This window comes from Ostrinia furnacalis, unplaced genomic scaffold, assembly GCF_004193835.3.
Source record: "Ostrinia furnacalis isolate ACB-3 unplaced genomic scaffold, ASM419383v2 OfSCF4670, whole genome shotgun sequence".
NCBI lineage: Eukaryota > Metazoa > Arthropoda > Insecta > Lepidoptera > Crambidae > Ostrinia > Ostrinia furnacalis.
The window spans coordinates 184,492-210,659 of record NW_021134909.1 but is presented as its reverse complement, the minus strand read 5'-3'; the positions used below and the strand labels follow the sequence as shown (position 1 = coordinate 210,659).

Below are 26,168 nucleotides of genomic sequence, written 5' to 3'. Positions count from 1 at the left end.
TAATGAATGCGTTCATTTCAGCAAAATTCAAATTGCTTGTATAAGATTGGAGTTAAGTGATTTATAGAACGGATATCAATGTATAACAATCGATATTTTTTTTCTTAAGTTCTTTAAAATATAATCCTTGAAAAATATAGAACATTTAATTTTATGATTGTTATATTACGCAATACAAAATTTTAGCAAAACTGAAGTCTGAACGCATGTTTCATATTGACATGTTTGTGATGAGGTGTGAATCGTGAAATACCCCGTCTCGCAGAAATGATTTTTACGTAAAACCATCCGTTGCCAAGACTTTTGTGATGCTACATTTGTGTTGTTATTTATCGAAGAAATAATCCTACGAATACAATAGAACAGTGCCTCAACAATCTCCATAAATGACTATAGAAACACGCAATTGAGTCGATTCCGATAGGAACGAATGGAGTGATTTCCTTATTAAATAATGATGCAAACCAATCTAAAAACTAAAGAAATGTTTATAGTCCGAGCGTTAGAGAAGATATTAGCCGATAAGGATATAAAAAGGTCCTATCACAGTCAGTTGAAAAAGTCCTGTGAGGTAGCTCTAGGTAAGATTGTCCTGTGACATTTTGTGTAGCTTTGAAACGTAGTAAGCCCATATAAGTATAGTGCTTATATTTTGTTACCGCTAATTAGGTTACACTATGGTGCATTACAGTCTATTCAAAATGTTCAGGTGTGGAGTGATTGTCAGGTGACCTTGGGAATGAAAGTAGATGAAAAATGTCTGCCTAGTGCCTACTTAGCCTTATCATAGCAATTAGCAATAATGAATTTAGTATACAGTAAATGACTCAACAGCACTTCATTGTTTCTATACATTTTGTAAAGTAATTAACACCATTTCAAACATGAAACTTGTTTCAATGCTAATGCTAAGTAAAGTAATCACTTGTATTTTTTTTGACTTGTGTTAGTACTCAATTTTATCAATTGTTTTAATCATTTTTCAGAGGAAATAAAGACAGAGTTGAAAGATGGCGGACAAGGAGACACACCTGAAAATCCAACTTCAGGGACACTCCCACTGCCCAAGAATGATGCCTCCAACATCATCACAGCAGAGAAATATTTCCTGCCTTTTGAACTGGCATGTCAAAGTAAAGCATCAAGGATAGTTGTCACTGCCCTGGACTGTTTGCAAAAACTCATAGCCTATGGCCACCTGACAGGCAATATTCCAGACTCCACTACTCCAAGAAAACTCCTTATTGACCGCATAGTTGAAACCATTTGCAGTTGCTTCACAGGGCCCCAGACAGATGAAGGTGTCCAACTACAAATAATAAAGGCTCTCCTCACTGTTATAACCAGCCAACATGTTGAAGTACATGAAGGAACAGTACTACTGGCAGTCAGAACATGTTACAACATCTACCTTGCAAGCAAAAATCTTATCAACCAAACAACAGCAAGAGCAACCCTGACACAAATGCTGAATGTCATATTCACAAAGATGGAGAATCAAGCAATGGAGTCTGACCATCATCCTCCTGAAGCTCCACTCAAAATACCAAATGGCAATGTTGTCTCTGAAGATGGACATGCAAACCATGTTTATGAAGAAGAGAAAGACGCTACAACACCTGTGCAAGAAAAAGAGCCAGGAGATGATATATTTGAAGCAAAGATTATTGCTAAACAAATTGTAGATTCTGTCATAGATAATGCTATTAGTATTGCATCTAAGAAAAATGCTGAGGAATTGAATGAAAATGTACCTGACAATAATGAGAATCCTTCAGACTCCCATGATAGTGGAAGTGTGTCACAAGAGAGTAATGGTCAAGCTGGCACTGAACCCTCTATTACAAGAATACCCTCACAAGAAAGTGTTGATGTTGCATCAGAAAATGATAATTCAGTCACTGCTAAGTTTACCCATGTCCTTCAAAAAGATGCCTTCTTAGTTTTCAGAGCTCTCTGTAAATTATCAATGAAGCCTTTGCCTGAAGGCACCCCAGATCCTAAATCCCATGAATTGAGATCTAAGATTTTATCATTGCATTTACTTTTATCTATTCTACAAAATGCTGGCCCAGTTTTTAGGAACAATGAAATGTTCATCACAGCTATCAAACAATACCTCTGTGTAGCATTATCTAAGAATGGTGTCAGTTCAGTACCTGAGGTCTTTGAACTCTCTTTGGCTATTTTCTTAGCTCTCCTTCAAAATTTCAAAGTCCACCTCAAAAAGCAAATTGAGGTCTTTTTCAAAGAAATTTTCATGAACATCCTGGAAACATCTAGTTCTTCTTTTGAACATAAATGGATGGTGATCCAAGCTCTCACCAGGATCTGTGGTGATGCCCAGAGTGTGGTAGACATCTATGTAAACTATGATTGCGATTTGTCGGCGGCAAATCTTTTCCAGCGCTTGGTTAACGATGTGTCGAAAATCGCACAAGGTAGGCAGGCATTGGAGCTGGGCGCGACTCCAAATCAAGAAAAATCGATGCGTATACGAGGCCTAGAATGTCTCGTTTCAATCTTGAAATGCATGGTTGAGTGGAGCAAAGAACTTTACATCAACCCCAATTTGCAAACGACACTTGGCGAGAGAACTACGAAGGAAGATACTGATCACCATAGCATCAAATCTCATGGTGGATCAAGTCTAAGTTTAGTTTCAACTGGTTCCAGTAACATTGGCAATAGGGAAACTTTGGATTCCCCTGAACAATTTGAAGTATTAAAACAACAAAAAGAAGTTTGGGAGACAGGCATTGAACTATTCAACAGAAAACCTAAAAAGGGGGTTGCTTTCCTACAGGAACAAAGTTTATTGGGCACTTCAACAAAAGAAATTGCAGAGTGGTTACTGACTGATGAGAGACTTGATAAAACTTTCATTGGTGAATTCTTAGGCGAAAATGACGAACATTCCAAGGAAGTTATGTATGCCTACATTGATTCAATGAATTTTTCGGATATGGATATTGTTGCTGCACTGCGTCATTTCTTGGAAGGGTTCCGCCTACCCGGCGAGGCCCAAAAGATCGACAGATTGATGGAAAAATTCGCTTCTCGCTATTGCGAATGCAATCCAAACAACACCCTATTTTCCAGTGCTGACACTGTTTACGTATTGGCGTTTTCCATAATAATGCTAACAACTGACTTACACTCGCCACAAGTTAAGAATAAAATGACAAAAGAACAATACATCAAATTGAACAGTGGTATAAGTGACAATAGCGATCTGCCACGTGAATATCTATCTCAGATCTATGACGAAATCGCTGGTCACGAGATTAAAATGAAAAACGTATCGAAACCTGGCAAACACATGATTTCTAATGAGAAAAAACGCAAGTTTATATGGAACATGGAAATGGAGCAGATATCTACTGCTGCTAAAAATTTAATGGAGTCAGTATCGCACGTACAGACACCATTCACAACGGCAAAACACGTCGAACATGTGCGACCCATGTTCAAAATGGCTTGGACGCCATTTCTTGCTGCATTTTCTGTAGGACTACAAGATTGCGATGACCCAGAAATAGCTTCGCTCTGCTTGGATGGTATCCGATGCGCCATTCGTATCGCTTGCATTTTCCACATGTCTCTGGAAAGAGACGCCTACGTACAAGCACTGGCTCGATTCACACTTCTCACGGCCAATTCGCCCATAACAGAAATGAAGGCTAAGAATATCGACACAATTAAAACTTTGATTACTGTCGCTCATACTGATGGAAATTACTTGGGCTCAAGTTGGTTGGATGTGGTCAAATGCATTTCTCAGCTAGAACTAGCACAGCTAATCGGGACAGGCGTGCGGCCTCAATTTTTATCCGGCTCCGGCATCAAGCCACAGCCAGATTCCTTGAAATTCAGCCTGATGTCTTTAGATCCTAGTGTCAAAGAGCACATCGGAGAAACAAGCTCCCAAAGCGTGGTGGTAGCCGTCGATAGAATTTTCACTGGATCCACGAGACTCGACGGTGACGCTATCGTCGATTTCGTCAAAGCTCTTTGTCAAGTATCTCTCGATGAGTTGAGCCACCCATCGAATCCTCGAATGTTTTCTCTCCAGAAAATAGTCGAAATATCATATTACAATATGGGTCGTATTAGGTTGCAGTGGTCTCGAATATGGCAAGTTCTTGGTGATCATTTCAATAAAGTCGGATGTAGCAGCAACGAGGACATCGCATTCTTTGCTGTTGATTCCCTGAGGCAACTATCCATGAAATTCATAGAAAAGGGCGAATTTGCGAACTTTAAATTCCAGAAAGACTTCTTACGGCCTTTCGAACACATCATGAAGAAAAATAGTTCGCCAACAATAAGAGATATGGTCGTCAGATGTATTGCACAAATGGTTAATTCGCAAGCCCCGAATATCAAATCAGGATGGAAGAATATATTTTCAGTATTTCACTTAGCAGCGAGTGACCAAGACGAGGCAATCGTTGACTTAGCATTCCAGACAACAGGGAAAATCATTACAGAGCTCTACGAAAAGCAATTCCCTGCCATGATCGATTCATTCCAGGACGCCGTAAAATGTTTATCTGAATTCGCTTGTAATGCAAAATTCCCTGATACGTCCATGGAAGCTATAAGGCTGGTGAGATCTTGCGCGTCAGCCGTGGGCGCTTCCCCGCAGCTCTTCGCGGAGCACGCCGGCCTCGAAGGGGAACAGGGAGCTCCGGAAGAAGACAGAGTATGGCTCAGAGGATGGTTCCCCTTACTCTTCTCATTGTCTTGTGTCGTCAGTCGATGCAAACTAGACGTGCGCACTCGAGGCCTGACAGTCTTATTCGAGATTATAAAAACGCATGGTGATTCATTCCGTCCGCACTGGTGGAGAGATTTATTCAATATACTGTTCAGAATCTTTGACAATATGAAATTACCTGAGCACCAATTGGAGAAGAACGAGTGGATGACTACCACTTGCAACCACGCGTTGTACGCAATCGTGGACGTCTTCACGCAATACTTCGACATTCTTGGCTCTCTTCTGCTGGAGCAGCTGTACGCGCAGTTGCACTGGTGCGTGCAGCAGGACAACGAACAACTCGCGCGGTCCGGCACCAACTGCTTGGAAAATCTAGTCATTTCAAACGGAACAAAATTCAATGCAGACACTTGGAGCAAAACATGTCAGATAATGTTGGACATTTTCAACAGCACTTTACCTACTACGCTGTTGACGTGGAAGCCTGACGAAAACGAGGACGGCGAAACGCCGCATGTGCGTCACGGTATATTGAAGAAGCCGCAAGGTGGGGACGAAGCGAAGTCGTCTAATCGTGTATTCAACAGCCTCCTGATCAAATGCGTAGTCCAGCTGGAATTGATTCAGACGATTGACAACATCGTCTTCTACCCGGCTACGTCTAGAAAAGAAGATGCGGAGACGTTGGCTTTGGCTGCCGCGGAACTTACCGGAGGCACGCCGGGCACCGAGCAGGAGTGCCAGCGCGAGGAGCAGGGCATGTACCGGCTGCTAAGCTCGCCCCATCTGCTGCGCCTCGTCGAGTGCCTGATGTGCAGTCATCGCTTCGCAAAGACTTTCAACACGAACAATGCGCAAAGAAACGTACTTTGGAAGGCTAACTTCAAGGGGTCTGTCAAACCGAACATGCTGAAGCAGGAGACGCAGTCTCTTGCGTGCGTCCTGCGGATACTTTTCAAGATGTACAGCGACGAGGCGCGGAGAGACCACTGGCTCGCTGTGCAGAAGAGTCTGATAACGATTTGCTGCGAGGCCTTGGAATACTTCGCCGGAGTAACGAGCGAAGCACACAGGGACGCGTGGACGTCCATTCTGCTGTTGATTCTCACCAGAATACTGAAGATGCCTGACGAAAGAGTGAGTATTTGCTATCGAAAAGCCGATAATGTGTGGATTGTGGTGGGGATAGAGTTTGAAAGGTAGTTCATACTAATGCTTGGTTTGGTTGCAGTTTGCGGCACACGTGTCCAGCTACTACCCGCTGCTGTGTGAGATCACGTGCTTCGACCTGAAGCCGGAGCTGCGGTCGGTGCTGCGCCGCGTGTTCATCCGCATCGGGCCCGTCTTCAACATCGTCTCCAACACGCAATAGCACGCTGTTATATTTAATACAAAATGGCCTTATAACTAGTTTTGTAGGTTAAAGTATGACTTTTGATGTTAATGTTAAAATAAAATACATTTCGTTGATTTCTTAAATTTTAATGTAATATTTGACAGCGATCAGTACTTCAGTAGTATTAAAAGTGATCTATTATATAAATATAGGGTGTAGTAGTCTTATGTTTAATTTATATAACTTATTATTTTAATATCAACAGTTAAAAATTATAATTGTATAATAAATCATAGAAGTTGTATCATAAATTATAGTTTATTCTGTATATTTGAAAGTTTTTACTGTATGGGGAGCTGAATTCACTCGCCGCCGTGATTGCTTATTAATTTGATTTCAAGCTAGACTGATCAGACTGTGATTGCGACTATCATTTCCACAGCTTTTGTGTGTTACATTTCTATTCCATGGAGTGACTTCAGAACTCGCACGCAAACTGATTATATTATCCTTATTAAAATAAAAATTATAAATGATATTGTCAAGTTTTAAACAATCTTCAGCCCTTCAATTGATCTCTCCAGAGAATCCAAATCCCAGATAACCAGTTGGCCATCCAACCCAGAAGTGCTGAATTTTTTGGCATTAGCCTTTGAGCCTTTATAGAGGCTGATGAAAGAGATAGCATTTTGATGAATAGAGTCCAGCAGAGTATCATTGGTCTCAATGCGGGCTTGGCGATCCAGAGACTGGAACTTTTTCATAGCAGACAGTCCACCAGACTCCTTCCGCTGAGTATTATCCAATTTAGCAACAAACTTCAACTCATTGCCTTCCAGACAATACAGTAATGGAATGCAGCTATGTCCCGCCACAACTAAGGAGTTATTGGTAATCCAATTGCACCCCAAAAATGGCAGATATTCAGTCTTCAGTTTAATGACAGCTTTCCCTTGGGTAGCATCGGCTACATTGATGGAGCTGTCATGTCCCACCCATGCAACTTTGTTGCCATCCTCAGAGAATGAAACGCTGTGCACCCAGCCTCCACCAGATGGAGTATTGGGAAACTCGGCCAACAATTGGCCAAGGGGAAGCTTGGAACCCCAAACATTCGGTCCAGGTTGATCTTCAATATCCTTGATGTAAGCTGAGAAAACCCTCACTTTGAAGTCAGCAGAGCCAGCAACCAACAGCATATTGTTAGGGTGCCAGTCCAATGTGGTTACAGTGGACCGAATTGGCTTTTTGATGTGTTTTGAAACCCACCAATTATTTTCTTTCTCAAAGTAGCAAATTGAGATTAGTCTGGCTCCGGAGCCGACAGCAAACTTGTTTTCCATGGGGGACCATTTCACGCACGTGGCAGCACGGTTTATGCGCAACAGTACCAGAGTGGTGGTCCACTTGCCGTCCTCTCCTTGGGTCCAGACGTACGCGTTGCGGTCGACGGCGCAGGTGACGATGCGGTTGGTGTTCGGAGCCCAATCAATGCCCATGACACGGAGATCATGTTCGACCAGGTTGTTGGTTTGTTTCCACTCACTTCCTTCTTTTTGATAGATATGGACTTCATTGTTGTTAGGTGAGAATGCTATTTCTGGAAAGTGATAATAAACATTTTAGGGAATATAAACTATTTCTTATTTCAATAAAATAATATTAGTGTGAATGATGAGGGGAAAATACTTGTCCTAAAGAATTCAAATTAGATTATCTTCTGTACATTAGTAAATTCGGTTGGATGGATGTAAAGGTTTAGTTGAATCAGTAAATACTTACGAGTTCTATCCTTATTCCAAGCGTGACAAGTTATTGGGGCACATGAGTCACCAAAGGATAATGTTTGAGCCATGATACAGGTTCAATCTAAAACCCTGAAACAACAAATTATAAATAATCGCCTTATTATTTCTGATGTTTAAGAGATACTTAATCATTTTGAATGTGAAAAGAACTTTACCTGATGAATTTGAATGATTATTCACGAATGTAGTCACGCCCGGCTCGATAACAATACTGATAAGTAAAATTCGCGGACTCTGGGCAGTCTACGCGAATTTCTGTAACAGTTTATTTAATTAATTAGTATTACAGACATTTTAACACGTTTTAAACAATATTTTTAAACAATTTTAGTTCAAATTACAATTTTAGAGACCCCACCACAGCAAAATTGACACAAAAAACCATAGAGAAAAGTAATACATAATACATAGGAAATAGAGAACCCTCTCTGTCAAATTTTTGAGCCTACTAATTGACAGCCTGGTGTTAAATTCGCTGTACTTAACCTACGTACGTAACGCTCACATACACACATAGTACACGCACACATACATACATAAAGTCCACGTATACATACACACAGTTCACGCACACATAGGCCCTCATAACCTTCAAAGAATTATTGTTTTTTTGATGTACAATGTAGAATTTTTTCAAATACATTATTTTGAAAGTATTTATCTTTATGGTGTACGTATTGTATTATTTTCAAAACAATGGATTTGGAAAAATTCTNACTAGCCAATCTAAGGGGAAACATTACAAGCTCATTCAACCATCCATCCTTTGTAAACCATGGTTTGTTAAAATTAATCTTTCCAAAACAGTTACTACCATTTTAACTAGAATGCGACTTGGTCACGTGTGCACTCCAGCACACTTGGCTAAAATTCATGTACTTGATAATGATTCGTGCATTTGTGGTTCTGGCGTCGGAGACTTAAATCACATATTTTTTTACTGTTGCCTATATGATCGTTCCTCTTTTATTAGTTCTCTTTTAGCCATTAACCCTTAAGTAACACCGTGGGGTAATTTTTTACCCCAGGCGCATAAAAATTGACATATCTTTTTTTCTAGCGTAGCTAGTGCAATGTCGTTTTGTGTATTCTCAATCCAGAGTGTGCGCTTTGAGCTCGTAGATGCGGGATGTGAAAAAAATCATCCGTTTGGCTTGTACAGGTAGGTGGGGCAGAAATTTACCCCAGGGTGTTAGTTACGCATACTTTAATTTATCATCACCTAACATGTTATTAATAGGTTTTTACAACATTTAAACAAAATGAGTAAATATTTATATGGCGATTAAGTAGCACATTGTCTCTAGAACGCAGAGAGATAATTAGAGCCTATTTACATGATACTTATCGAACTTTGAAGACATCCCCTCAGAACAGAGCGTTCATAAATTCGACACAGAAATAGGGCTCAAAAGTGATAATTACGTAGTAATTCAGCGTGTCTGATGTGTTTTGAAAAAAATAATTACGAATAAAATAAATAAAAGATATTTTTAAATATTTTTTCATAATTTTATAAGAAAAAAGTTTTTTTATTTTGCTTTATTATAAAGCCAGAAATTTTCGTTTTATTTCATTTTGTGTTTAAAATATGCATGAAAAATCTATTCAATGTCCGATTAGTGTACATTTTTGGTTCCCACAATAACTTTCCAAGATTTTTCTAGAAGACCATTGTGGAGACTATTAGTTGCCAATGACAAATTATTTGTTTTTTGTTATGATTGATTTAAGGTGTTTCTTTACGCTAGATTGACGTTCTTTTAAAGCAATCGTATAATTCAGTGAGTCCATTAATACACTGTAAATCACAAATTTAATTTATTTTAAATATTTACTTAAAATTTTTCAATTTCCGTTTGGGGTACTTTTTTGCCCCAGGGTGTTCAAAGTGTAACCAAAAATAAGGATGTTACTTAAGGGTTAAAATTCCTTTTCCTACATCCATCACTTGCCTATTATATACCAATAACATTGATGTTTATAATATCCTAGCCGAATTTATTACCCATAATAATATAAAATTGTAAATAGTAATGTATATTGTACTTATGTAAATATTATTTTATTTTTATTATTTTGTAATTATATCACACCTAAATTGATCCTATGAAAACAATCCTTTGTTCCGTTTCCATCCGTAATTGATTCGTTTCCCTACCTTTTAACTTTAACCCAATCCCACCCTGTCTAAACCCAATGTCCGCAAAACTTATGGCAAAACTGAACGCAAAAATCAAGAACCCTGTCGTGGCTAAACGCAATCCGCGAGAGCCATAAAGAAAAAAAAAAAGTATTGGAATTTATCGACTGAAGTCGCTGTTTGGAAGCAAGTTTGATNTCTCAACGAAAAATTCGACTTGCGAAAGAAGTAAATGGGAACGATGAAATTCTCTTAGCGCGCACAAGTGACAACGACGTCTGCCCTCACGTGTCTGCCCGTTCGGGTCGACGCGGTTAGCTATCTTATCCCCGCTCCCGCGCGAGACCACGCCCCGCAACTCACGCGCTGCAGCGCAGCGAGCGACCGATCTTCTTGAATCGATGTAATAATAATCTATAGGATTAACGCGTTTTAAAAATATTGGTTCGATGGATATGTTTAACCTANAAAAAAAAGTATTGGAATTTATCGACTGAAGTCGCTGTTTGGAAGCAAGTTTGATCGTAGTATGGAAGTTTCCGTACCTGCAAAAAACTGAACTGACAGATTTGATTTCTCTTTTTTTTATCACAAATGACATGCTAAACCAATCGTAAGCAGTGTCGCGTCGCATAAAACAGGAAATATTCTTGGGCGTACTCTGTGGTCACAGCTGACCGGCTGTCATGTATGTCAATATCTGTGTCAATATCTTTCAGCGAAAGCGAAAAGCGAAACTTGCAGAAGTTTTTGAAAATAGTGCATTGAACTGCATTTGTTGATTTTGAAAAATAATAATACTTCTCTCTATCCTACCAATAAACCATGTCGGGTCGAGGTAAAAACGAAATTATACCTTAATAGACAGCGTAAATAATTTTGCAATATAATATTTACCTACTCAAGCACCACTTTCCTACTATTGATGAGTTAGCTATCGCCTATTTAATATTCTTGTTTGGTGATATTCAGGGAGAAATTACCGCGGCAATCGCCGCAACCAGACGCTGTCGTCCGTAGCGCGTGAGAATGCTCTCTCGCTGCCAGCAGACAGTCCCGTGCTGGCGATGTTCAAGAGCGCCGCGAGACAGCTCAACGACCGTCACGACCGCCACGAGAGGCTCGTCAAGCTGTCCCGCGACATCACCATCGAGAGCAAGCGCATCATATTCTTGTTGCATTCTGCCATTACGTGAGTTTGAAGTTTGCTGTGCCAAAAGGTGCTTAATACGTACTCTGTGCTTCAAGGGAATATTGTTTTTAGATAAATAAGGCTCTAATGTAGGCAAAAATGAAGCTTTTATTAATACAATATGTTTATACAAGCTTTAATTTTGAGAAATCATACTTTGACCATCTTCAGGTGAAATTCTTTCAATATTTCCATCGCCACTCTTGTGGCGGAGTTTTGGGCTGACACTGTGTAGGTTTGTTGTCGACACGAAAAGAAGAAGAATATTTCCATGTATTCTGTTCTGATATCTCCTAGCCATTTAATTTCTGTTGTCTGTTTCTGATATGTAACCATTTTCAAATTGCAGAAAAGAATCAAAAGAAAAAGCTGTCACTGAAGCCAACGAAAGACTGAACAAACTTGTCCAAGGTCCGATTAAGTACATTGGCTTGGAATTGGAAAAAAGCCCAGCGTATTTACATTCCCGTGCCGTAACCGCTGGCTTCCAGGAGTTCATTGAAGCAAAGACACTATGCTCTCTTGTGGACAAAGGTACACTCGTAACTTGGGAGGAAGTCAAGAAAGATATGGAATATACCATAACAGAAACAACTGATGATGGAGACTCAGAAAGGAAAGTAGTAACGATGCTCACCTATTTAGACTACATGCTGGGGGTGGCAGACCTCACCGGAGAATTGATGAGACGGGCTGTAAATAGTATTTCGAGTGGAGACAGTCAGGAATGTTTCCAGTCTTGTCAATATGTGAGGGATTTGTACACAGGATTTTTAGGTAAGTCTGCAGCAAAATAACTTGCTTCAATAATTGCTACCGGAAACTTTTTTTCTCAAATTCCACTTTAACGATTTGTAAATGTTTCAGGTCTGTTTGGTATGGGCAAAGAGCTGTCTCGTAAGATGAATACAACACGGAATAATGTGGCCAAGGTTGAGTTGGCTGTGTATGCTCTGAAAGTCCGAGGTGGTGAAGCCCCGCCCACTTTGCTCATACAGCAACCACCCATGAATGACTGGGAAGAATCTGCACACCATTCTGATGATGAAGGATATTATTAAGAATAAAACTATGTTAACATTACATTTTTATTACATTTACTTATATCAATAATACCCTTGCTCATATCTGACTATAATCTTGGGAGTACAACTGGCTGTCTGTTATATCACTAGGAGGTTGCCACTCATCGGATTCATCAGTGCCATAGGGATCCTCCTCATTTTCTGACTCTGATCCACTCCAGTTGCTCGGTCTGTTGATGGTCTTCCTAGTCCTCTTCCCTTGTACAATGTTGCTCTGCGTCTGGTCTTCATCATCTTCATCACTATCACTCTTTCTCTTAGGTTTTGTTTTCCTTTTCTTATTGCCTATAAATTAATTTGTTGGAATGAGTGTAGATTCTTTTAAGTATGTAATCAATAATGCGGTGAAAGTGTATAACTAATAAATATAACATAATCGTCTTCAAGATCGTAACAGATAAAATTAAAACTCATAATCAAAATCTACACTTTCTCCATCAGAGTCTAAAGCTTCCACGCGATCATCGTCATCGAAAAAGTTAACAGTGTGGGCGTTTATGTAGTAGATGTTGCCATTTCTTTGGACAACTCTCATGCCTGTGAACAATGGTAATATTGTAAATAGATCTATTGTGTTGTTTGTAACAGTTAAGGTCACAACAAAACCCGAGGACTTGAGTAATTAAACCAAAGAGCAAACCGCAAACCATTGTATCTGTTGAACACAAGGCCTCTAGGTCTACGGTCAAACTGCAGCACTATTTTACTGGGGGTAGAAGTATTATGAAGACGTTATGATACTGTGGGGTAGACTAGAAGATAAGGCTGTGTTTCCACCAGATTCTACACAGAAATGAACCGATTCTATTGGTTCTTTACTAACACATCCCTCGCTACGCATCCTCGCACATCTGGTGGAAACGCAGCCTGTGGGTCTAGAAAAAGTGCACATTATAATCACAAAGCAGTCGAAAAGTGGTCGAAAAGCCTTTTTTGTGTACGGAGATTCCATCAAAAAGTGCAACTTGTCTAGAGGGGCTAATGGGTTAATGAATGATAGTAGGGAAGCGCTGGACGCAGGCCGCTACCAATCGATAAACATAGAAAGCATTAGGGGAGGCCTATGTTCAGCAGTGGACGTCCTATGGCTGAAATGATGATGATGATGACTGATAGTAACTAAACTAAATTGCGAGCGTCAGGTGATTTTTGCAGTTCGCTCCTTTATTAATTAGTTGATGATTTTTCTTTTGTCACTTTGTTTACTTTTTTTATGTAAATTTATATTTTTCACAACAAAATATTCATAATGGTTTGCCCAACTTTATGTGTATATTTTACTGTGGAAACTTAATTGGTTTATGTGTTGTTTTACTGCACTAAGTTAAATTATATTGTAACTGTATGTTTCCCAAAAAATAAATAAATAAATAGTAACCTGGATTAGGCTGGAACGGCAGCGGGCGCGGCTGTGGCGCCTGCGGAGCGCCGGGCGGGTGGGAGTGGTCGCGCAAATGCCGCGGGTCGGTCTTGCAGCAGGAGGCGCCGCGCGGGCACGGCACCTGAGCGCCGGAGCCCCAGTCCGGATCCGTGGGGTGGCTGAACTGAGCTTTGTGCTGGGGATTCTTTCTGCAGGTGAGTTTGTTACTTATTAACTGATTCGTTATGGCACGAGGCGTGTCATATTTTTTTAACGTTCGGAGTAGAATTCTATAGGCGTGCTATAATAATTATTCACCGCAACACCAAGAAATTAGACGCAATAGGGATGTTTCCTGGGTAAAAAAGCAAGAGTTTTAATTAGTCCGTCAGTTAGCTTATCAAAAAATACTCGACACGTATTTTTCACTTTTTCAAACTAATGAAAATGTAAAGAGATCAAGCGTGTCAAAGTTCTAAAGAAAAGGTTCGTGACGTCAATGAGTGCTTAACCCTTAAGTAACACCGTGGGGTAATTTTTTACCCCAGGCGTATAAAAATTGGCATATCTTTTTTTCTAGTGAAGCTAGAACAATTTCGTTTTGTGTATTCTCAATGCAGAGCGTGCGCTTTAAGCTCGTAGACGTGGGATGTGAAAAAAATCATCCGTTTGGCTTTTACAGGTAGGTGGGGTAGAAATTTACCCCAGGGTGTTAGTTACGCATGTTTTAATTTATCATCACCTAACATGTAATTAATAGGTTTTTATGATATTTAAACAAAATGAATAAAAACTTATATGACGATCAAGTAGCACATTGTCTCGAGAATGCAGAGAGATAAAAAGAGCTAGATTTACATGATACTTTTCGAACTTTGAAGACATCCCCTCAGAACAGAGCGTTTATAAATTTGACACAGAAATAGAACTCGAAGGTGATAATTACGTAATAATTCAGTGTGTTTGATGTGTTCTGAAAATAATAATTAGGAATAAAATAATATAAAAATTAATTTCTCACAATTTTATAAAAAACATTTTTTTTTATTTTGCTTTGTTATAAGTCTAGAAATTTTCGTTTTATTTAATTTTGAGTTCAAAATGTGTATAAAGCAGCTATTCGATGTCCGATTAGTGCAAGTTTTTGGTTCCCACAATAACTTTCCAAGATTTTTCTAGAAGACCATTGTCGACACTATTAGTTGCAAATGGAAAATTCTTTGTTTTCTGTTATGGTTGATTTAAGATGTTTCTTTACGCTAGATAGACGATTTTTTAAGGCAATCGTATAATGTAGTGAGCCCGCTAATACATATAAATCACAAATTGAATTTATTTTCAATATATATTTAAAAATTTACAATTTCCGTTTGGGGTATTTTTTTTACCCCAGGGTGTTCAATGTGTAACCAAAAATAAGGATGTTACTTAAGGGTTAAAAGTGCAGCACTTTGTGACGTCGCGCGGAACTTCAACACACTATAACATTGTAATTATTTGTTTGATTGACAATTAATAATAAAATATATGTGTCCAATTTTTTTTCTATTAAAATTGACGGACTAAAAATTTTTTTTTAGGAAACTAGCCTATTGGACGCCGCTGTGTGATTGCCTTTGGTAACGTTTAGGCGTTGAGGAAGCGTTGCGTTGAAAATTGCCAAACATTGTTGTAAGTCTAATAAAAATGAAATAGGAACATACCTGTAGCAGTTAGCTCCATACATGCACCTCTCTCTGAGAATTTGGTTTTGTGGTGGTGATTTTGAGCCACCATCATTTGCATTTGAGGAGGATGCCTGGAAGATGAGAAAAAACGCGTAAATTAATTAAAGTTAACATGTAAAATTATACTCAATTTATTCTTGAAAAATTTTAAGATTTGCTTGAACTTGGCTGGACTTCATTGTGTTAGAGAAAAGGTAATATAAATTTTATGTATTAGTACTTCTTCTTCTTCTTCTCCTCTATGGCTACTGTGTTTCCACGTTTGCCAATGCCTAAGAATAGCTGGTAGAAAATGCCACATGGCATTAAGTTCGCCTTTTGGACCGTTTTTTTTGTGTGAAATAAAGATTTTAAATAAATAAATAAAAATATATGGAAAATGTTCTTACAGCTTGATTATTACTGGGTCCAGCCGCATCTAAACCAGGCTCAGACTTTACTTCTAGTTTCTGTTCTTCGACAGGTTCAGTTTTGATTTTCTTTACTGTGCTCTCATCATCTTGGCTGTGACTTCCCTGACTGCGACATCTCTTGGCTGGTGAGCTTGGTGCTTCATTAAGATTTGGTTCTTCATTAGATGTTTGCCTTGTTGCAGTACTGGGACTTTCTGAAATTTGGTTTTCTGGAGCTGAAATGAATAAATTGATGACATTTAGTTTCATAGTTAGCGTTTGTTATGATCCTCCAGGTTTATACAAAAACACAACTAACAAATGAAAAGTTAATTAGTGTTCTTACGTAATAATGATGGAGACCCGACTGGATTCTCTTCCACTGTGTCATTTAAGTGAAAATCCACTACTTCATCCACATCATGTCTTGTGCTATCACCACAGTCCATTGGTTCTGTTGCTATGCTATTGTAATCATCTTCATAGACTTGTGATTGGATTTGTTCATCATCTTTGTCACCATCGGTGAACGCACAGTGTAATAACTCATACCAGTAAGTGTTAGGGAGCAAACCAAACCTGTCACCGTTATCGAGGTTGACTGTACAGTCCTTCTTTATTATTTGAACTTCTTCGGTTCCTTTCCTTATCATGAAACATGGGTTTTGGTGTAACTGGAATTAGATTAGGGGAGATGAATAAGTCATATGTCTTATAAATCTATAGTAAATAACATTTTTGAAGCAGAGAAATTGTACTAAGCAAGGGAAGTTAAGTTCTCACCGCCTTAATAACTACTGTATCACCAAAAACTTCCAACTCGCCATGGTTTCTTGAAACTCTTTTGTCCTCACACTAAAAACATGTTATAAAATACATTACACCCTGTGATTACACCACCATAAAATTTGTCATATCAGAGAAAAATGAGAAAATCTTATCTTTGGGATAGCTATGGCACAATAATAACAGTGAAGGTCTATTGATTATTATGATAGATAGATTTATGGTTAATGTAAGTATCAGTAAGGATATAGTAAAACAAAATTGCTTACATCAAGAAACTTCCCTCTACCAATCAAATGTTTACCGACTGGTAGTTTTATTTTGCAAGGTTCATTGGAGTCAGTCCGCAGTAATTTGAAAACCATTGTTAAAGTTTCACTTATAACTGATGTTTAGAAACACATAACTAAAAGTAGCTAATTTCAATATACTAGCGAAAATCTAAAATCCCAACCCAACAACAAACAAACAACACAACAAGTACAACAACAACTGACCATAGAGAAAAGTAATACATATGAAACTGACAACAACCAGCCATTGCTTGCGCAGGTCCATCCATAGACGGACGTCAAAACAAAAAATATTAAGGCGGATTTCTACTTGTATGACGCGTTATGGTCGTGAATCCATAGCCGTAAAAAACCCCTCTTAAAAAAAAATTGACAGTCAGTCTGTCAGTTTCAGTTGTCACTTTTGTTTTCGTGATTGCCTGAGGTTCCGTCTCGCGAGTGTCAGTGGCTACACGTGTGTCGGATATTTTCGTTTATTTTGAAAATTTTAGTGTGGTTTTCTACAGGAATCTTATTCTAAGCTTATTTATTAATAAAACTAAGGTGGTGGTATATTAACNGGGTCTAGTCAAAACGCACTTTAAAATCGCAAACCCATCGCAAACCAGTCGCAAACAAATAAACAAATCGCAAAAGAGGTCGATAACAAAAAAGGCTTAGTCAAACGGCAAAAAATCGAATCGCAAAGCCCTACCTATCGATAATCGAAAGACTGGATTGAAATTTCCCATACAAAGGCTTAGCCAACATGCATTTAAGACTCAATCAAAATCGAATCGAATCGCAACACCCGCCATTTTCATTGCGAATCGCCGCGTCGTTGGTGGTTCAATGTGCATTTTGGCTGCCATTTTCCGATCGAATCGAATCACTGGAGACGCGGCGACTGACATTAGTGAAAACTTCACATTGGTTTGCGATGGCATTTTGACTAGACTAACGGTGACAACTATAAAAAAAAACTGGCCAAAAAGGTTTAGTCCAAGTCTGTACGAAAATTATAGTAAAAAAAAGTAAAGTCACAACAAAAAAAAAGTAAACTATAAAACTATAAATTTTAATTGGTTGGGATTCCGTCTCGCGAGTGTCAGTGGCTACACGTGTGTCGGATATTTTCGTTTATTTTGAAAATTTTAGTGTGGTTTTCTACAGGAATCTTATTCTAAGCTTATTTATTAATAATATACCACCAGNTTTAGTGTGGTTTTCTACAGGAATCTTATTCTAAGCTTATTTATTAATAAAACTAAGGTGGTGGTATATTAACTTTCGTGTATTTTTGGTAAGTAAAGTAAATTAACATGGATGTCATACCTCCCGACCCGCCTGATCCCCCAGACCAGGCCGCCCCAATGGAATTATCCCAGCCATTATTTTCACAATCGGCTACCAAACGCCGTCTTGACACGACAGGCGATTCCGAGCCAGCTAAAAGAACCAACACCGATGGTTCCTTACCTCAAATCAATCAACAGGTGTACACTCACCCCTCGCTAGTCATTGCCCCCAAAACATATAGTGACCAAGACAAAGGCCCGTTCCTAGTTCACGTGTCTCATATGGAAACTGATCCCTCTTCCCCCGTATTCATCCAACCAATGAGATTTGGTAAGTTTCTGGTTACCAACAGAATCCAGGGTATAGTTTTGGACGGAGTTAAAAAAATCGGAAGAAACAGAATTTCAGTCGAATTTGTTTCACCCAGCGCAGCTAATAATTTCCTGAATAACGAAATTCTTCCATTGTACAAATACGTTGCCTCGATACCGACTTATAACGTGACCCGCATGGGTCTCATCAGGAACATCCCCACTGACTGGACCATGGAGGAGCTCGCAGAAACTTTGACAACACCAGACGGTTGCGGCATTCTTTTGAAGGCCCGCCGCCTCAACAGGAAGCAGGTTAGAGACGGTCAGTCATCCTGGGTCCCCACACAAACTGTTGTGGTGACTTTCAAGGGTCAAGTTCTTCCTCAAAGAATCTTCTGTTGCCACAATTCGATTCCAGTTGAGACGTACCAGCTTCCAACAATTCAATGCCTCAACTGTTGCCGATTTGGCCATGTTAAGGCACAATGTAGGTCGAAACCCAGATGCTATCGGTGCACCCAACCCCACCCAGCAGAAGAATGCGACGTCTCGGAAGGTAAAGCAACTTGTGTCAATTGCTTAGGCCCACATTTTGCGGTCAACAAGTCCTGTCCAGAGCATTCCCGCCAAAAGGCAATTAAAATAACTATGTCTCAGGACAATATCTCTTACTCTGAGGCCTCCTCCCAATTCCAACCAGTCCGCAAGTCCTACGCAGATGCCACTAAATCTCCGTCCTCACAAAGCATCAGCCCCACTTTCCAACTATCCCAGCCCCTCTCTCCATCCTCAAGCCAAACCATCTCTTACAGAAAGTCCATCCCTCGCACTCCCCGCTCTCACGCGCCGTTAGATAAGGGTTATGACAAGCAGGCACACCAAGCCATTATTGGCAATTGTGCTTCTTCCCTTCCTAATGGTTGCGCTCTGAATAGTGGATCTTCCCCTTCCTCTTCCCCTGGTGATGAGGGCCTCCTGGAGATGGTCCTCTCCCTCATCATCAGTATTATTTCCAGTCGTAAAATCGCCCTACCGTCCAACGTTGCACAAATGCTTTCCCAAATCTCACAAATAACCGATATTAATAATGGACAAAAAGGTAGTTCAATGGAACTGCCAAAGCATTAGACGCAAAAAGCATGAATTAACCTTTTTAATAAACAAATACTCCCCATCTGTTCTAGCCGTCTCGGAGACATGGCTCGTACCTGGATCACACTTCCGTGTGTCTGGCTACGCATGCCTCCGGGATGATAGAAGTGATGGTTACGCGGGAAGTGCCTTACTTGTAAGGCGCTTTCTCCGCTATAGTCAACTTCCCCTCCCCTCGCATAGTCAGGACATTAATGTCGTGGCCGTGCGAGTTTTTGACATATCCTTCCTATCTGTTTATATCCCCCGTCCTAACTCTTCCTCCATTAATGAATTACGCTCTGCCATTTTATCCCTTCCTCCTCCAGTCCTCATTATGGGCGACCTTAATGCTCACCATGTCTCATGGGGCTCTTATCACTCCGACTCTTCTGGATCATTACTCTTGGACCTTTTGGATGAGTTAGATCTATGTATTTTGAACAATGGCTGTCCAACCAGAAGGTGTGCTCCTACTCAAAATCCTGCTTCTGCCGTTGATGTTTCTCTTTGCTCTCCAAATTTATCCTCGCTTCTCTCGTGGAGCGTCCTTAATAGCACGTTCGGGAGCGATCACTATCCTATTTTAATTTCGTTACTTGATAATAATACTCCAACTAACCGCCTCCCCCCTCTTCTAAAATTCAAATTAAATAAAGCTGACTGGCTAAATTTTTATGGGTCAGTTAATGAAAAATTAAAAGATCTTCCCAACGTTTCTAATGAAAATGCCCTTTCTATCTACCCTGACTTTGTTAACATCCTACAATCATCAGCAGAAGAACACATCCCTTTAAAAAACCCTTCCTATAAGATATCACCCCCTTGGTGGGACGCTGAGTGTACTGCCATTGTCAAAAAACGAAAAGAAGCTGAAAAAAGGTACAACCGGTCAATGACCATGGAGAACTACATTTGTTATCAAAAAACGGCTGCCCAAACCAGGAAATTCTTAGCCAAAAAGAAGAGAAAAGGGTGGATTGGGTTCTGTGAGAGCATGTCCCCAAGGACCCCTTCCTCTATAGTATGGAAGCAAATTAAACGTTACCGTACGTCTTTAATCCCATTAAATTCTCCATCAAACGATCCTTCTACTTGGCTTAATGATTTCGCTGATAAATTGGCTCCTCCCTTTGTCCCATTTATAGATAGTTTCCCATCCCCCAGTAATTTCCTTCCCCATGTCAATTATTTAGATAGGCCCTTTTCCTTTGAAGAGCTTTTGTCAGCCTTGGACGGTTTAAAGGATTCATCGCCAGGGATTGATGGTGTCCCTTACTCCTTTATAATTAAATCCCCAGAAAGAGCTAAGTCGTACTTCCTCAAAATTATTAACTCGTTTTTAGATCAAGGTTCTCTTCCGGAAGCTTGGAAACAACAGATTGTCATTCCAATTCCCAAACCGGGAAAAGATCCTTCAGATCACAATTCTTACCGCCCTATAGCTCTTTCTTCCGTCCTTCTTAAAATAGTAGAACACATGATTAGAAATCGTCTTGAATGGCATTTAGAATCCAACCATATCCTTCCCTTATCCCAATTTGGTTTTCGCAAAGGCTTAAGCACTCTTGATAGTTTAAGTATATTGACAACAGATATCCGAGTAGCCTTTAAAAATAAAGAATATCTCGTTGGGGTTTTTCTGGACATTGCCTCTGCGTACGACAATGTTTTGCTCCCATTACTCAGGCAAAAACTGCTTCATCTGAGTATCCCGGAGAAACTGGTGCGTCTCATCTGTAATTCATTGATGTCTAGGTCAATTGCAGTGAGATTCCAAGATTCCATTGTTCCTCGTTTAATCTGGAAAGGCCTCCCGCAAGGCTCTGTGCTTAGTCCCCTGCTTTATAACATATATACATATGACCTCAACAGGACAGTGGATTCTTTTTGCAGCATTCTGCAGTACGCGGACGACATTGNGCTATCAGGGCCACTGGAATGCACACATGATGGCTGACTGCTGTTGAATCATTCAGAAGAGCTGTCTGCCTTCAGCATCAGCAAGAAAGTCAAATAAAAGAAAGTTTTTTCAACTTAACAACTTCATAAAATAGGATCATCTCTAAAAAAAGAGTGTTTTTTTACAAAAAGACCCAAGTGTCATATTTTTTTAACCAGAGCTGATACAGATATTTCAATCACAGATTTGAAATCGTCATTAAACATTGGACTAATATCATGTAACCTAACCCAATCATCAGAAATGCTGTTGTGCAGTGTAATCTATAGGATTAACGCGTTTTAAAAATATTGGTTCGATGGATATGTTTAACCTATTATTACTCAACAATCACATTTGTAATATTAAACTTTATCAAATGCACAATGTATTTAAGGTACATTACTGGATAAGGATTAATGGCGTATTGCTTGAATAAGCTAATATTTCTCGTAAAAAGTACCTACATTATAAAGATTTTATATCATCGCGGATTTTAAAAGGTGTACAATACTGTAGTATATTTTTTGATCTATCTTATAAGGTTCAGCCATCGTTTTCAGTGTAAGCACAATAACTTAACCAAAATTACAGTTAAATCAACCTATCTCAAAAACTATAAGAGATACTTTGATCAAACCAAAAATCGTTGAAAGAGTTAATTAGCATGCATCATTAATATTGTCTCCGAGCACTGGCAAGGCTGGATCAAGATATTTACTGATGCCTCCAAGCTGGACGAAGGTGGCTGCACTGGCGCAGCTGTCTGGATACCTGCGTACAAAATAGCATTAAGTTTTAAATGTCCCCCAGTAACATCAGTTTTCACCGGAGAATCGGTTGCAATATTAGAGGCTATCCGATACTCTATCTCCCATCGTCTTAACAACTCTTTGATTTTCACCGATTCTCTAAGCTGTCTTCAAGCCATTTTAGCTAACCCCTTTAAATCAAAAACCAAATTTCCCATTATCTTTAAAATCAGAGAAGCTCTCTTTAAATGCAAACTAGAGGGATTAAATATCGTCTTGACTTGGATCCCAAGCCATCGAGGTATCCCAGGCAACGAAACAGTTGATTCATGCGCTAAACTTGCTACATCTTCTGGCTCGCTGGATCACTATAGGCTATTTGCCCATGATGCCTCCGCTCTCCCTCGAAATCACTTATACTCATCGTGGAATACTCATTGGGAAAATTCCAAAAGAATGGTTGGTAAATATTACGCTGATATACAAAAGGATATCCCTTCAAAACCTTGGTTTTTTAGACATAAGAACTTACCAAAAAGAACGGTCTCCATCATCTGTCGCCTGCGCCTTGGTCATGCGTGCACCCCTGTCCACCTCGCGAAAATACACATTAGAGATAGCTCCATTTGCGAGTGCGGCCTGGATGAAGGAACAACCAACCATATCTTTTTTAATTGTCCTAAAATTGGATCCTCTTTGTACGATTTTCTCCCTAAAACTTTCCCCCGTCCCTCTAATATTAAATGTGTACTTAACACCATTAGCTGTCCTATTTTAAATTCACTTGCAAAATTCATTAAAATTAACAAAATTAATTTGTAGGTAAGGAAAAAATTGGCCTTGCGAAATTTATTATAACAACCCCCGCGTCATTTTTTTTATTTTTCTTTTTTATTCTCTGTTACATAAAACCACCCCCAACCCTTTCCCCAACCCCTGCTGTACAAAATTTTTGTGTGTTTTGTCTTTTTTGTGTTGTCTTATTCGTGATTGTGATTTGTGATGTCTTTTTTGTTTTAGGTCGATAAGTTCGCTTAGTCTTGTAGAAAAAAATCTTTTTTTTTTATTTTATTTTATTTGATTCTATCACTGTGTAAAAGCTGCGCACGTGACATTGGCGGAACAGTGGCGAAAAAGCACAAGTTCATCGCCATCAATAAAAGAAGAAGAAGAAGAAGAAGTTTTCGTGATTTTCCGATTGATTTCCTCCAAATTTTCAATTTTGCTTGAATTAATTTGCATATAATGATGAAAGCCACCGGTTTAGGATCCCACAGGCCTCTCTCGGGACAGTTGTACAAATACACGAACGTGGTGAAGGGCTGGCAGCAGCGGTGGTTCGCCGTCGACCCTGAGACCGGAGTGTTGTCCTATTACTTGTTTGATGGACCTGGAGACACTATACAGCCTGGCCAGCCAGCGCGAGGCGAGGTACCTTATGCAGTAACTCATGTATTTGTTGTGAAGGGTCATATCTATGATGAATAGTAAGATTCGCCTCTGTTGATGTTAACAGGCGCACTTAGCAGCAGCTGTGATCTGTCCGAGCGATGAGGACTCGCGAACATTCACGATCAACTGCGCGTCCGGGGACATGCTCAAACTGCGCGCTACCGACGCCCGCGCGCGTCAAGAATGGGTCAACGGGCTAAGGGCCATAGCTGAGATACACACCAAAGTAAGATTTTATTTTATACTAGCTTTCCGCCCGCGGCTTCGCCCGCGTGGAATTTTGTCTGTCACAGAAAAACTTTATCGCGCGCGTCCCTGTTTCAAAAACTGGGATAAAAACTATCCTATGTTCTTTCCCGGGACTCAAACTATCTCTATGCCAAATTTCATCAAAATCGGTTGCGAGGTTTAAGCGGGAAAGCGTAACAGACAGACAGAGTTACTTTCGCATTTATAATATTAGTTGGGATTTTTTTTATTTACTGCCAGGCAGTGGGAAGGTTACTATGTCTGTGAACAAGAATACCCCAGACCTGGCCCTAAACAAAAGAAAAAGGCAAGGCAGGTATGAGATGTGGTTGGATTCTTGTCCCTGTGATGGATTTTAAATTGGATGTCATTACACAGGATCCAAGGTACATTTCCTGGATGATATAGCTTAAACCAATCACTGTGAAAATTTTAAGTTCTTGAATGAAGTCGATGTTCACATTGTTAATAATACCTAATCATGTTTTTTTTCAGGCAATGGGGGCAAATCCTCCTCTTCAACCGCGAGAGCAACTAGCCGTACATGATGCTATGGCGTCAGCCCGCCAACAGTTGCAGTCAACTGAGCTCAGGTGATATTAACATGATTAACTTAATCATTATCCCATTGAATGAGATGCAGACAATTTTTGTATTATATCTAAAAAAAACTGTGATCTTCTTCCAAAAGCTTCTACTACTTAAACTAGCTTAAATTCTACTACTTAAACTAGATGACTTAACAAACAAGGCAAGGAAAAATTGGATGCACGTAGCCAGCGACAGGGAAAGATGGAAAATGATGGAGGAGGCTTTTACCCAAGTGGGGCCACAATCAAGGGAAATACTTACAAATTAATTAAATAAAACTGTTTAATTGTGGATTGTAAAGCTATAACAATTTTTTTATAATAAAAAAATGGTCTTTTCAATTTCTAAGTTTCTATAAAACTAGTAAAGATACCTCCTAACATAATAATTATTTTACTGTTTCCAGTGATGCTGCCCTAGCAAGGTGTATAGAATCTTCAGACTCTCCATTCCCGCATACAGACCCAGACTTGCTATTACTCAAGGTAATCAAAATCACAAAATTTAAAACTTTGTCTATTTCAACCATTTTTTGAAAACAACAAATTTTTAACAGTGCGCTGCAGTGGAATTAAAACAAACCTTGATCTAGCCTAATAAAAAGCTTCTCTATAAAAGGTCATCAACCTGAGCTGCCACATTTATATGTCGAATTTTGTTAACCATTAAACTGCACTTGCAGGCGACGTCCGCAGCGAGTATGCAGTGCCTGCTGCAATGCCTCGGCATCCTGCACCGTCAACAGCAGTACGCCACCGTCAGCCTCTCCAAAAGTTCCGACGACCACTAGCCGACCAGCACGGAACTGGTTAAAACTCTTTGGCACGAACTGTGATGTGGCAGTTACGTCACAATTTAAGGACTATACAATATTAGGACGATATGTAGGATTTACGGACGTACCGTGATACGTCATAGTATAGTCTAGTCATTGTCCCTATCTTATGGAGTGGAAAATTTTTACTTGCTGTTAAAACGTGAAAATCTCGATATGATTTAGCTTGTAATCAGTAAGTTTTCTTTATCATTGTTTTTAAAAGCTTTTTCTGACCAACAACCACTTTACTTTATTAGGGGTTAAAGAAATCCGCGCTTATTACCATATTGATTAGATGCTGACAACCTTTTGGAATCAACTGGCTTGACCTCGTGCTACATTTTATGAAGGTGCGGCATTCCTGTAAAATTTTATATTTTCCTAAAATTAAGTAATATGCTATGTTGGTTTTGTGTTATGGTCATCAGCAGTCTTCCAACTGGCAGCTTAAAAAGACCTATGCGATCTATGAATTTATTATTTTAGTTATATTTACTATCTTATGTTTTAGAATCATGTATGTGATAAATATAAATTATAGAGATTCAAGACTAGAATACAATCCGTGATAGGGGTCCTTACCATCATTATAGTAAGAGTAGGCGCACACCGTTGATATTTAGTTGGCCGATAGTTGTGCCCGATTTTAATTTGTATGAAGAATCGGCCAAATCGAATCGGCGTAGTGTGCGCACTCCCATACTGATCAACTGCCCGACTAAACAATCGGCCGACGAAAAATCAACGGTGTGCGCCTACTCTAAAGCTATTTTTTTGTGCATTTGTAAATGTTT

The 26,168-nt window shown here is 39.5% G+C and overlaps 6 protein-coding genes across 10 annotated transcripts; 4 read left to right on the top strand and 2 right to left on the bottom strand.

Annotated features, from left to right (window-relative positions):
• The first annotated feature begins 215 nt into the window (after positions 1–215).
• On the top strand, positions 216–6,462 carry Sec71 (ADP ribosylation factor guanine nucleotide exchange factor Sec71). Its single transcript, XM_028314343.1, has 3 exons — positions 216–581; positions 987–5,863; positions 5,958–6,462. Exons 1-3 carry the CDS (start codon positions 455–457, stop codon positions 6,096–6,098), a joined length of 5,145 nt encoding a protein of 1,714 aa, XP_028170144.1. The 5' UTR covers positions 216–454; the 3' UTR covers positions 6,099–6,462.
• On the bottom strand, positions 6,399–8,257 carry Arpc1 (Actin-related protein 2/3 complex, subunit 1A). 2 transcript variants are annotated; one of them, XM_028314349.1, is made up of 4 exons: positions 8,212–8,257; positions 8,026–8,125; positions 7,845–7,939; positions 6,399–7,662 (listed from the first exon to the last, which is right to left on the bottom strand). In XM_028314349.1, the coding sequence occupies exons 3-4, from the start codon at positions 7,915–7,917 to the stop codon at positions 6,611–6,613; spliced, it is 1,125 nt and encodes a 374-aa protein (XP_028170150.1). In that variant the 5' UTR covers positions 7,918–7,939; positions 8,026–8,125; positions 8,212–8,257; the 3' UTR covers positions 6,399–6,610. The 2 variants fall into 2 exon arrangements, with proteins under 2 accessions (XP_028170150.1, XP_028170151.1); XM_028314350.1 differs by having other exon boundaries at positions 8,229–8,252.
• Positions 8,258–10,716: 2,459 nt separating this feature from the next.
• On the top strand, positions 10,717–12,288 carry Trax (Translin associated factor X). Its single transcript, XM_028314352.1, has 4 exons — positions 10,717–10,851; positions 10,986–11,205; positions 11,555–11,982; positions 12,073–12,288. The coding sequence occupies exons 1-4, from the start codon at positions 10,839–10,841 to the stop codon at positions 12,264–12,266; spliced, it is 855 nt and encodes a 284-aa protein (XP_028170153.1). The 5' UTR covers positions 10,717–10,838; the 3' UTR covers positions 12,267–12,288.
• On the bottom strand, positions 12,280–17,046 carry LOC114359833 (aprataxin and PNK-like factor). 2 transcript variants are annotated; one of them, XM_028314347.1, is made up of 7 exons: positions 16,825–17,046; positions 16,553–16,624; positions 16,116–16,443; positions 15,767–16,005; positions 15,354–15,448; positions 13,669–13,859; positions 12,280–12,575 (listed from the first exon to the last, which is right to left on the bottom strand). In XM_028314347.1, exons 1-7 carry the CDS (start codon positions 16,918–16,920, stop codon positions 12,328–12,330), a joined length of 1,269 nt encoding a protein of 422 aa, XP_028170148.1. In that variant the 5' UTR covers positions 16,921–17,046; the 3' UTR covers positions 12,280–12,327. The 2 variants fall into 2 exon arrangements, with proteins under 2 accessions (XP_028170148.1, XP_028170149.1); XM_028314348.1 differs by having other exon boundaries at positions 12,374–12,827.
• Positions 17,047–17,225: 179 nt separating this feature from the next.
• LOC114359837 (oxysterol-binding protein-related protein 11) lies at positions 17,226–25,834 on the top strand. 2 transcript variants are annotated; one of them, XM_028314354.1, is made up of 6 exons: positions 17,226–17,265; positions 23,458–23,696; positions 23,782–23,943; positions 24,462–24,559; positions 24,964–25,042; positions 25,240–25,834. In XM_028314354.1, exons 2-6 carry the CDS (start codon positions 23,511–23,513, stop codon positions 25,345–25,347), a joined length of 633 nt encoding a protein of 210 aa, XP_028170155.1. In that variant the 5' UTR covers positions 17,226–17,265; positions 23,458–23,510; the 3' UTR covers positions 25,348–25,834. The 2 variants fall into 2 exon arrangements, with proteins under 2 accessions (XP_028170155.1, XP_028170154.1); XM_028314353.1 differs by having other exon boundaries at positions 17,228–17,254; positions 23,447–23,696.
• Positions 17,936–20,865, top strand: LOC114359832 (uncharacterized). 2 transcript variants are annotated; one of them, XM_028314346.1, is made up of 2 exons: positions 17,936–17,989; positions 18,052–20,865. In XM_028314346.1, the coding sequence occupies exon 2, from the start codon at positions 18,150–18,152 to the stop codon at positions 19,566–19,568; it is 1,419 nt and encodes a 472-aa protein (XP_028170147.1). In that variant the 5' UTR covers positions 17,936–17,989; positions 18,052–18,149; the 3' UTR covers positions 19,569–20,865. The 2 variants fall into 2 exon arrangements, with proteins under 2 accessions (XP_028170147.1, XP_028170146.1); XM_028314345.1 differs by having other exon boundaries at positions 17,947–18,004; positions 18,067–20,865.
• Positions 25,835–26,168: the final 334 nt, after the last annotated feature.

Coding starts and splice junctions, on each gene's coding strand:
- Sec71 (XM_028314343.1), top strand. CDS start 455: ATGATGCAAACCAATCTAAAAACTAAAGAAATGTTTATAGTCCGAGCG. Junction 582..986: donor GTCCTGTGAGGTAGCTCTAG/GTAAGATTGTCC, acceptor ATCATTTTTCAG/AGGAAATAAAGACAGAGTTG. Junction 5,864..5,957: donor TGAAGATGCCTGACGAAAGA/GTGAGTATTTGC, acceptor GTTTGGTTGCAG/TTTGCGGCACACGTGTCCAG.
- Arpc1 (XM_028314349.1), bottom strand. CDS start 7,917: ATGGCTCAAACATTATCCTTTGGTGACTCATGTGCCCCAATAACTTGT. Junction 7,663..7,844: donor TTGGAATAAGGATAGAACTC/GTAAGTATTTAC, acceptor ATCACTTTCCAG/AAATAGCATTCTCACCTAAC.
- Trax (XM_028314352.1), top strand. Junction 11,206..11,554: donor TTGTTGCATTCTGCCATTAC/GTGAGTTTGAAG, acceptor TTCAAATTGCAG/AAAAGAATCAAAAGAAAAAG. Junction 11,983..12,072: donor TTTGTACACAGGATTTTTAG/GTAAGTCTGCAG, acceptor TAAATGTTTCAG/GTCTGTTTGGTATGGGCAAA.
- LOC114359833 (XM_028314347.1), bottom strand. CDS start 16,920: ATGGTTTTCAAATTACTGCGGACTGACTCCAATGAACCTTGCAAAATA. Junction 16,625..16,824: donor GTAGAGGGAAGTTTCTTGAT/GTAAGCAATTTT, acceptor ACATGTTTTTAG/TGTGAGGACAAAAGAGTTTC. Junction 13,860..15,353: donor TATGGAGCTAACTGCTACAG/GTATGTTCCTAT, acceptor ACTCACCTGCAG/AAAGAATCCCCAGCACAAAG.
- LOC114359832 (XM_028314346.1), top strand. CDS start 18,150: ATGGATGTCATACCTCCCGACCCGCCTGATCCCCCAGACCAGGCCGCC.
- LOC114359837 (XM_028314354.1), top strand. CDS start 23,511: ATGATGAAAGCCACCGGTTTAGGATCCCACAGGCCTCTCTCGGGACAG. Junction 23,697..23,781: donor GCCAGCCAGCGCGAGGCGAG/GTACCTTATGCA, acceptor TGATGTTAACAG/GCGCACTTAGCAGCAGCTGT. Junction 23,944..24,461: donor TAGCTGAGATACACACCAAA/GTAAGATTTTAT, acceptor GTTTTTTTTCAG/GCAATGGGGGCAAATCCTCC.